The 11,385-nt window shown below is 32.5% G+C and overlaps 1 protein-coding gene across 1 annotated transcript; it reads right to left on the bottom strand.

The window, feature by feature from the left end:
- Positions 1–905: 905 nt before the first annotated feature.
- On the bottom strand, positions 906–10,422 carry LOC124019718 (gastrin-releasing peptide receptor-like; the record flags this gene model as incomplete). Its single annotated transcript, XM_046335131.1, has 2 exons — positions 9,812–10,422; positions 906–1,257 (listed from the first exon to the last, which is right to left on the bottom strand). Coding segments are annotated over exons 1-2 (768 nt in total), but the record flags the coding sequence as incomplete, so codon positions are not given.
- Between the last annotated feature and the right edge of the window lie 963 nt (positions 10,423–11,385).

Genomic DNA, 11,385 nt, shown 5'->3' on the forward strand with positions numbered 1-11,385 from the left:
AGTAGAGATGATGAAGAAGGAGAACAAAATAGTAGAGATGATGAGGGAGAAGAACTAGAAGAAAATATCTGTGATGAAGGAGAAGAAAATAGTATAGATGATGAAGAGAAGAAAATAGAAGAGATGATTAAGAATAAAATAGTAGAGATGATGAAGGAGAAGAAAATAGTAGAGATGATGAGGGAGAAGAACTAGAAGAAAATAGTAGAGATGATGAAGGAGAAGAAAATAGTAGAGATGATTAAGAATATAATAGTAGAGGAGAAGGAGAAGAAAATAGTAGAGATGATGAGGAGAAGAACTAGAATAAAATAGTAGAGATGATGAAGGAGAAGAAAATAGTAGAGATGATGAGGGAGAAGAACTAGAAGAAAATAGTAGAGATGATGAAGAGGGAGAAGAAAATAGTAGAGATGATGAGAAGAAAATAGTAGAGATGATTAAGAATATAAAGAAAATAGTAGAGATGATGAGGGAGAAGAACAAGAAGAAAATAGTAGAGATGATGAAAATAGTAGAGATGATGAAGGAGAAGAAAATAGTAGAGATGATGAGGGAGAAGAAAATAGTAGAGATGATTAAGAATATAATAGTAGAGATGATGAAGGAGAAAAAATTGTAGAGATGATGAGGGAGAAGAACAAGAAGAAAATAGTAGAGATGATGAAGGAGAAGAAAATAGTAGAGATGATGAAGGAGAAGAAAATAGTAGAGATGATGAAGGAGAAGAAAATAGTAGAGATGATGAGGGAGAAGAACTAGAAGAAAATAGTAGAGATGATGAAGAAGGAGAAGAAAATAGTAGAGATGATGAGGGAGGGAGAAGAACAAGAAGAAAATAGTAGAGATGATGAGGGAGAAGAACAAGAAGAAAATAGTAGAGATGATGAAGAAGAGAGACCCACCTGTCTTCTGACGTGCACGTTGCCCTCCACCGGCATATTATAGGCACTCCTGATCAGGCTCCTGGCGATGAACAGGTAATAGACTGATATAACCGACAGAGGAATGACATAGAAGATGAGGAAGGAGGCCATGGAGTGGATCTTGGGATGCAGTTCACCATCGTGGGGATAGGGGGCGCAGGTGATGAAGGTCTCATTGGTGCTGTGGATGCTGAACGAGCGGAGGTCTGAGAAGACAGCCTCGGGGACAGCCAGGGTCATGGAGAAGAGCCAGATCACTGCAGCCCGCAGGACGATCCTCGCCGGGGCGTTGGAGACCTGGATGTCCATGGGCTTCACGATTGCCTTGTACCTGGAGGATGAGGAGGAGGAGGAAGAGGAAGACATGATCTCCTCAACTTAGGCCACCTGTTCAGAAGTATGTGTGATGTATGATTCTTGATCTCTGCTTGCCTTATACAGATGTCTTGCTGGTACTTGGGTTGTGTCCTGAATGGCAAACTATTCCCTATGTGGAGCAATGCAATATAAAGGCACCCTATTCCCTATGTGGAGCAATGCAATATAAAGGCACCCTATTCCCTATGTGGAACAAGGCAATATAAAGGCACCCTATTCCCTATGTGGAACAAGGCAATATAAAGGCACCCTATTCCCTATGTGGAACAAGGCAATATAAAGGCACCCTATTCCCTATGTGGAGCAATGCAATATAAAGGCACCCTATTCCCTATGTGGAGCAAGGCAATATAAAGGCACCCTATTCCCTATGTGGAGCAAGGCAATATAAAGGCACCCTATTCCCTATGTGGAGCAATGCAATATAAAGGCACCCTATTCCTATGTGGAGCAATGCAATATAAAGGCACCCTATTCCCTATGTGGAGCAATGCAATATAAAGGCACCCTATTCCCTATGTGGAGCAATGCAATATAAAGGCACCCTATTCCCTATGCGGAACAAGACAATATAAAGGCACCCTATTCCCTATGTGGAGCAATGCAATATAAAGGCACCCTATTCCCTATGTGGAGCAAGGCAATATAAAGGCACCCTATTCCCTATGTGGAACAAGGCAATATAAAGGCACCCTATTCCCTATGTGGAGCAATGCAATATAAAGGCACCCTATTCCCTATGTGGAGCAATGCAATATAAAGGCACCCTATTCCCTATGTGGAGCAAGGCAATATAAAGGCACCCTATTCCCTATGTGGAGCAATGCAATATAAAGGCACCCTATTCCCTATGTGGAGCAATGCAATATAAAGGCACCCTATTCCCTATGTGGAGCAATGCAATATAAAGGCACCCTATTCCCTATGTGGAGCAATGCAATATAAAGGCACCCTATTCCCTATGTGGAGCAATGCAATATAAAGGCACCCTATTCCCACCCTATTGCCCTATTCCCTATGTGGAGCAATGCAATATAAAGGCACCCTATTCCCTATGTGGAGCAATGCAATATAAAGGCACCCTATTCCCTATGTGGAGCAATGCAATATAAAGGCACCCTATTCCCTATGTGGAGCAATGCAATATAAAGGCACCCTATTCCCTATGTGGAACAATGCAATATAAAGGCACCCTATTCCCTATGTGGAGCAATGCAATATAAAGGCACCCTATTCCCTATGTGGAGCAATGCAATATAAAGGCACCCTATTCCCTATGTGGAGCAATGCAATATAAAGGCACCCTATTCCCTATGTGGAGCAATGCAATATAAAGGCACCCTATTCCCTATGTGGAGCAATGCAATATAAAGGCACCCTATTCCCTATGTGGAGCAATGCAATATAAAGGCACCCTATTCCCTATGTGGAACAAGGCAATATAAAGGCACCCTATTCCCTATGTGGAGCAATGCAATATAAAGGCACCCTATTCCCTATGTGGAACAAGGCAATATAAAGGCACCCTATTCCCTATGTGGAGCAATGCAATATAAAGGCACCCTATTCCCTATGTGGAACAATGCAATATAAAGGCACCCTATTCCCTATGTGGAACAAGGCAATATAAAGGCACCCTATTCCCTATGTGGAGCAAGGCAATATAAAGGCACCCTATTCCCTATGTGGAACAAGGCAATATAAAGGCACCCTATTCCCTATGTGGAACAAGGCAATATAAAGGCACCCTATTCCCTATGTGGAACAAGGCAATATAAAGGCACCCTATTCCCTATGTGGAACAAGGCAATATAAAGGCACCCTATTCCCTATGTGGAACAAGGCAATATAAAGGCACCCTATTCCCTATGTGGAGCAAGGCAATATAAAGGCACCCTATTCCCTATGTGGAGCAAGGCAATATAAAGGCACCCTATTCCCTATGTGGAGCAATGCAATATAAAGGCACCCTATTCCCTATGTGGAGCAATGCAATATAAAGGCACCCTATTCCCTATGTGGAACAAGGCAATATAAAGGCACCCTATTCCCTATGTGGAGCAAGGCAATATAAAGGCACCCTATTCCCTATGTGGAACAAGGCAATATAAAGGCACCCTATTCCCTATGTGGAACAAGGCAATATAAAGGCACCCTATTCCCTATGTGGAACAAGGCAATATACCCTATTCCCTATGTGGGCAGGCACCCTATTCCCTATGTGGAACAAGGCAATATAAAGGCACCCTATTCCCTATGTGGACAAGGCAATATAAAGGCACCCTATTCCCTATGTGGAGCAATGCAATATAAAGGCACCCTATTCCCTATGTGGAACAAGGCAATATAAAGGCACCCTATTCCCTATGTGGAGCAAGGCAATATAAAGGCACCCTATTCCCTATGTGGAACAAGGCAATATAAAGGCACCCTATTCCCTATGTGGAACAAGGCAATATAAAGGCACCCTATTCCCTATGTGGAACAAGGCAATATAAAGGCACCCTATTCCCTATGTGGAACAAGGCAATATAAAGGCACCCTATTCCCTATGTGGAACAAGGCAATATAAAGGCACCCTATTCCCTATGTGGAGCAAGGCAATATAAAGGCACCCTATTCCCTATGTGGAGCAAGGCAATATAAAGGCACCCTATTCCCTATGTGGAACAAGGCAATATAAAGGCACCCTATTCCCTATGTGGAGCAAGGCAATATAAAGGCACCCTATTCCCTATGTGGAACAAGGCAATATAAAGGCACCCTATTCCCTATGTGGAACAAGGCAATATAAAGGGAACAAGGTGCCCGTCGGGACACAGACAGTTTTCCTCTAACCAGGTGCTATCCTTCAAAACCTGATTGTTCTCCAATCAACTCTACATTCTCCTGTTTCTCATGTTTTATTCATATTTCAATCCCCTCGGTTCCTTTTACTGTTTGGTAAAGAGCGTCATGTCTGCTACCTGAATGAATATGTTCTATTGACGTCAGACGGGACCATAACATGTTGATTGTGCATCAACATTCATTCTATTCAATTCCTTCTATTCAATTCCTTCTTTTCTATTCCTTCTATTCTATTCATTCTATTCTATTCATTCTATTCTATTCATTCTATTCTATTCCTTCATTATATTCTATTCCTTCTATTATATTCTATTCCTTCTATACTATTCCTTCTATTCTATTCATTCTATTCTATTCCTTCTATTCTATTCATTCTATTCTATTCATTCTATTATATTCTATTCATTCTATTCTATTCATTCTATTATATTCTATTCCTTCTATTCTATTCCTTCTATTATATTCTATTCCTTCTATACTATTCCTTCTTTTCTATTCCTTCTATTCTATTCTTCTATTCTATTCTATTCATTCTATTCTATTCTATTCTATTCTATTCTATTCATTCTATTCTATTCATTTCTATACTATTCCTTCTATTCTATTCCTTCTATACTATTCCTTCTATTCTATTCCTTCTATTCTATTCCTTCTATTCTATTCTATTCTTCTATTCTATTCTATTCTATTCTATTCCTTCTATTCTATTCATTCTATTCTATTCTATTTCTATTCTATTCATTTATATTCTATTCCTTCTATTCTATTCATTCTATTCTATTCATTCTATACTATTCTATTCATTCTATTCTATTCATTCTATTCTATTCTATTCTATTCTATTCCTTCATTATTCTATTCCTTCTATTCTATTCCTTCTATTCTATTCATTCTATACTATTCTATTCTATTCATTCTATACTATTCATTATATTCTATTCTTCTATTCTATTCCTTCTATTCTATTCCTTCTATTCTATTCCTTCTATATTCTATTCCTTCTATTCTATTCCTTCTATTCTATTCCTTCTATTCTATTCATTCTATACTATTCCTTCTATTCTATTCATTTCTATTCTATTCTTCTATTCTATTCATTCTATACTATTCATTCTATACTATTCATTCTATACTATTCATTATATTCTATTCATTCTATACTATTCATTATATTCTATTCATTCTATACTATTCATTATATTCTATTCATTCTATACTATTCATTATATTCTATTCATTCTATACTATTCATTATATTCTATTCATTCTATACTATTCATTATATTCTATTCATTCTATACTATTCATTATATTCTATTCATTCTATACTATTCATTATATTCTATTCATTCTATACTATTCATTATATTCTATTCATTCTATTCATTCTATTCATTATATTCTATTCATTCTATACTATTCATTATATTCTATTCATTCTATACCATTCATTATATTCTATTCATTCTATACCATTCATTATATTCTATTCATTCTATACTATTCATTATATTCTATTCTATTCATTATATACTATTCATTCTATTCTATTCATTCTATACTATTCATTCTATTCTATTCATTCTATATTCTATTCATTCTCTATTCTATTCTATTCATTATACTATTCATTATATTCTATTCATTCTATACTATTCCTTCTATATTCTATTCCTTCTATTCTATTCATTCTATTCTATTCCTTCTATTCTATTCCTTCTATTCTATTCCTTCTATACTATTCCTTCTATTCTATTCCTTCTATACTATTCCTTCTATTCTATTCATTCTATACTATTCATTATATTCTATTATTCTATTCATTCTATTCTATTCATTCTATACTATTCATTATATTCTATTCATTCTATACTATTCATTCTATTCTATTCATTATATTCTATTCATTCTATACTATTCATTCTATACTATTCATTCTATACTATTCATTATATTCTATTCATTCTATACCATTCATTATATTCTATTCATTCTATACTATTCATTATATTCTATTCATTCTATACTATTCATTATATTCTATTCATTCTATACCATTCATTATATTCTATTCATTCTATTCTATTCATTATATTCTATTCATTCTATACTATTCATTATATTCTATTCATTCTATACTATTCATTATATTCTATTCATTCTATACTATTCATTATATTCTATTCATTCTATACCATTCATTATATTCTATTCATTATATTCTATTCATTCTATACTATTCATTATATTCTATTCATTCTATACTATTCATTCTATACTATTCATTATATTCTATTCATTCTATACTATTCATTATATTCTATTCATTCTATACTATTCATTATATTCTATTCATTCTATACTATTCATTATATTCTATTCATTCTATACCATTCATTATATTACTATTCATTATATTCTATTCATTCTATTCTATTCATTCTATACTATTCATTATATTCTATTCATTCTATACTATTCATTTATATTCTATTCATTCTATACTATTCATTCTATTCTATTCATTCTATACTATTCATTATATTCTATTCATTCTATACTATTCATTATATTCTATTCATTCTATACTATTCATTCATTATATTCTATTCATTCTATACTATTCATTATATTCTATTCATTCTATACTATTCATTATATTCTATTCATTCTATACCATTCATTATATTCTATTCATTCTATACTATTCATTATATTCTATTCATTCTATACTATTCATTATATTCTATTCATTCTATACCATTCATTATATTCTATTCATTCTATACCATTCATTATATTCTATTCATTCTATACTATTCATTATATTCTATCATTCTATACCATTCATTATATTCTATTCATTCTATACTATTCATTATATTCTATTCATTCTATACCATTCATTATATTATATTCTATTCATTCTATACTATTCATTATATTCTATTCATTCTATACTATTCATTCTATTCTATTCATTCTATACTATTCATTATATTCTATTCATTCTATACTATTCATTATATTCTATTCATTCTATACTATTCATTATATTCTATTCATTCTATACTATTCATTATATTCTATTCATTCTATACTATTCATTATATTCTATTCATTCTATACTATTCATTATATTATTATTACTATTCATTCTATATTCCATTCATTATATTCTATTCATTCTATACCATTCATTATATTCTATTCATTCTATACTATTCATTATATTCTATTCATTCTATACCATTCATTATATTCTATTCATTCTATACTATTCATTATATATTCTATTCATTCTATACTATTCATTCTATTCTATTCATTCTATACTATTCATTCTATTATTATTCTATTCATTATATTCTATTCATTCTATATTCATTATATTCTATTATTCTATACTATTCATTATATTCTATTCATTCTATACTATTCATTATATTCTATTATTCTACCATTCATTATATTCTATTCATTCTATACCTATTCATTATATTCTATTCATTCTATACTATTCATTATATTCTATTCATTCTATACTATTCATATTCATTCTATTCATTCTATTCATTATATTCTATTCATTCTATACTATTCATTATATTCTATTCATTCTATACTATTCATTATATTCTATTCATTCTATACCATTCATTATATTCTATTCATTCTATACTATTCATTCTATACTATTCATTCTATATTATTCATTATATTCTATTCATTATTATATTCTATTCATTCTATACTATTCATTATATTCTATTCATTCTATACCATTCATTATATTCTATTCATTCTATACATTCATTATATTCTATTCATTTCATTCTATACTATTCATTATATTCTATTCATTCTATACTATTCATTATATTCTATTCATTCTATACTATTCATTATATTCTATTCATTCTATACTATTCATTCTATTCTATTCATTCTATACTATTCATTATATTCTATTATTCATTCTATACCATTCATTATATTCTATTCATTCTATACCATTCATTATATTCTATTCATTCTATACTATTCATTATATTCTATTCATTCTATACTATTCATTATATTCTATTCATTCTATACTATTCATTATATTCTATTCATTCTATATTCTATTCATTATATTCTATTCATTCTATATTCTATTCATTCTATTCATTATATTCTATTCATTCTATACTATTCATTCTATTATTATACTATTCATTCTATATTCATTATATTCTATTCATTCTATACTATTCATTATATTCTATTCATTCTATACCATTCATTATATTCTATTCATTCTATACCATTCATTATATTCTATTCATTCTATACTATTCATTATATTCTATTATTCTATATTCATTATATTTATTATTACTATTCATTCTATACTATTCATTATATTCTATTCATTCTATACTATTCATTATATTCTATTCATTCTATACCATTCATTATATTCTATTCATTATATTCTATTCATTCTATACCATTCATTATATTCTATTCATTCTATACTATTCATTATATTCTATTCATTCTATACCATTCATTATATTCTATTCATTCTATACCATTCATTATATTCTATTCATTATATTCTATTCATTCTATACTATTCATTATATTCTATTCATTCTATACCATTCATTATATTCTATTCATTCTATACTATTCATTATATTCTATTCATTCTATACTATTCATTATATTCTATTCATTCTATACCATTCATTATATTCTATTCATTCTATACCATTCATTATATTCTATTCATTCTATTCTATTCATTATATTCTATTCATTCTATACCATTCATTATATTCTATTCATTCTATACCATTCATTATATTCTATTCATTCTATACCATTCATTATATTCTATTCATTCTATACTATTCATTATATTCTATTCATTCTATACCATTCATTATATTCTATTCATTCTATACCATTCATTATATTCTATTCATTCTATACCATTCATTATATTCTATTCATTCTATACTATTCATTATATTCTATTCATTCTATACCATTCATTATATTCTATTCATTCTATACCATTCATTATATTCTATTCATTCTATACCATTCATTATATTCTATTCATTCTATACCATTCATTATATTCTATTCATTCTATACTATTCTATACACACACACGAAGTCGCACGCTTATACATTTCTACTCATATGTCGGATCTCATTTCTGTGCCTCGAGCACATCTCATATCTCACATCAAAGTATGATCCCACTGATCCGAACGCGTAATAACGCAACAGAGTGAATCAGATTGTATCTGCATTGTCTCAGTAGCGGCATGTTCTTGACAGGTTGTACCCATACCGTTGTTTAAATTCATATTATTTCCAGCTCCATAGAGTTTAGCCGAAGAACCTCTCGCCCGCCAGAGATGCGTTCGGAGAGAATATTCGATAAGGATAAGCTATCCCGTTTTCATCATTTTACCTAAACGACCATATGTTGAGCTAAAAGTAACTACAAGTCTACAACCATTTAACTATACAACTCTACATTAAAATACCAGATCAGTTGGCAATGGTATCCTATGGATAAGTTGGATAACTAAACGCCCATGTTGCAATATGAGTGTAGTAGACTAAAACATAAAGTGAAGGCTATTTACCTATCAGCAGACAACGCAGTCAGGGTAAAAACAGACACTCCGACGGAGGTGAGTTGGATGAATGGTATGAGTTTACATCCAACTCTCCCGAAGAGCCACTCGTCCGCGAGGTACCGACTGGCATCCACCGGCGCGCAAGTAACCAGGAGGACCAAGTCCCCGAACGCGAGACTCGACATGAAGAGGTTGGGGACATTCCGCATGGATTTAGAGGAAGACAATGTCTTGATGAGGGTTATGTTACCGATTAGTCCCACGACTATGATGACTCCATAAATGGCAGTAATGGCGATGCTGATGTAGAACATGGATTGCTCCGAAGTGGCCCCTGTGTGATTACCGTGGTGCGCCCATTTGGACACATTATGGTACAAATCCAATTCTTGTGTAATATGAAAAGGTTCTTCGAAGGACATTCTCTCAACATCCCATGTCTTGTTTATAAAAGTTTAAATAAAATTCGCTTAATTTGCCTTACTGATAGTCTCCAACTGGTGCGTAGAAAAATACATTTCCACTTTGGAGAGTTTTACTCTGACGTAATAGGCTAAATTTATATTATCCGAGTTGAAAGTGTTCTTTCTTAGACGTCGTGCGCGGTCTACCTATTGTCCCCAATCCCAACACTGATTGAGGTGGGGTTGTATTGACTAGACCACGCGACTTCTACTGTTCTTTAAATGCGCGTGCGCAAAATGCGCTTTTCTGTCCTCTTTCGCGCGCTGTGGGTCTGCGCTCTCTGTCAGCAGTGTCTCTCAAGAACGAAAACAACTTTTTTTTCCGGGGACAGTCTTTTTATTCATTTAATTTTAGCATTTGTTTGCAATGATACAAAACACAGCTGTCTAAATTAAAATGCAATACATATTGTAGTGTAGTTAGTAGTTTTGGTTTCCTGAGCTGAACTTGAACCTGCAACCTTGCAGCCACCCACTAATTTAACACCGCAAAATTGACCTTTCAGCCAAAGACCCCATGGGAAAATCTCAATTGAATTTCCGTGATTCCTCACATCCTCTCTCCTCTGACTTCATCCAAAGGATTTTGAGAAGGAGGTGAGGAGAAAGGATGTGAGGAATCCAGAAAATGCAGTTGATATTGTACCAAGGCCGTGGCACGACTTGAATGCACTATTATTGAGCTTATATAGACAACATATCATATGTGTGTATGATGGATTATGTATATTGATTGTATATTGATTGTGTATATTTGATTGTGTATAATTGATTGTGTACCATTGAGCTCATCATCCTATCCCCAGGGACATTGGTGTTCTCACTTAGATATAAGAGCTATTGACCACTGGTGACACTGATTTCATATCAGTTGTGAGCTGGCAGCAAAAGCCTGAGAAAAGTGAAAAGTGCCTGGTGTTTTATGGAGAGGTGATAAAACCCAACTATTATTTTTATTTAACCTTGTTTCATACAGGTTATACTCATTGACAAACAATCTCTTTTACTAGAGAGGGCATTAATGGTCTTAGGAAAAAATATGTTTACCCCTGTGGATGTGATGATGTTGGTGATTCATGTTTTGTGGGGGAGAGAGAGAGAGAGCGGGAGGGAGAG

Source organism: Oncorhynchus gorbuscha, unplaced genomic scaffold (assembly GCF_021184085.1).
Source record: "Oncorhynchus gorbuscha isolate QuinsamMale2020 ecotype Even-year unplaced genomic scaffold, OgorEven_v1.0 Un_scaffold_658, whole genome shotgun sequence".
NCBI lineage: Eukaryota > Metazoa > Chordata > Actinopteri > Salmoniformes > Salmonidae > Oncorhynchus > Oncorhynchus gorbuscha.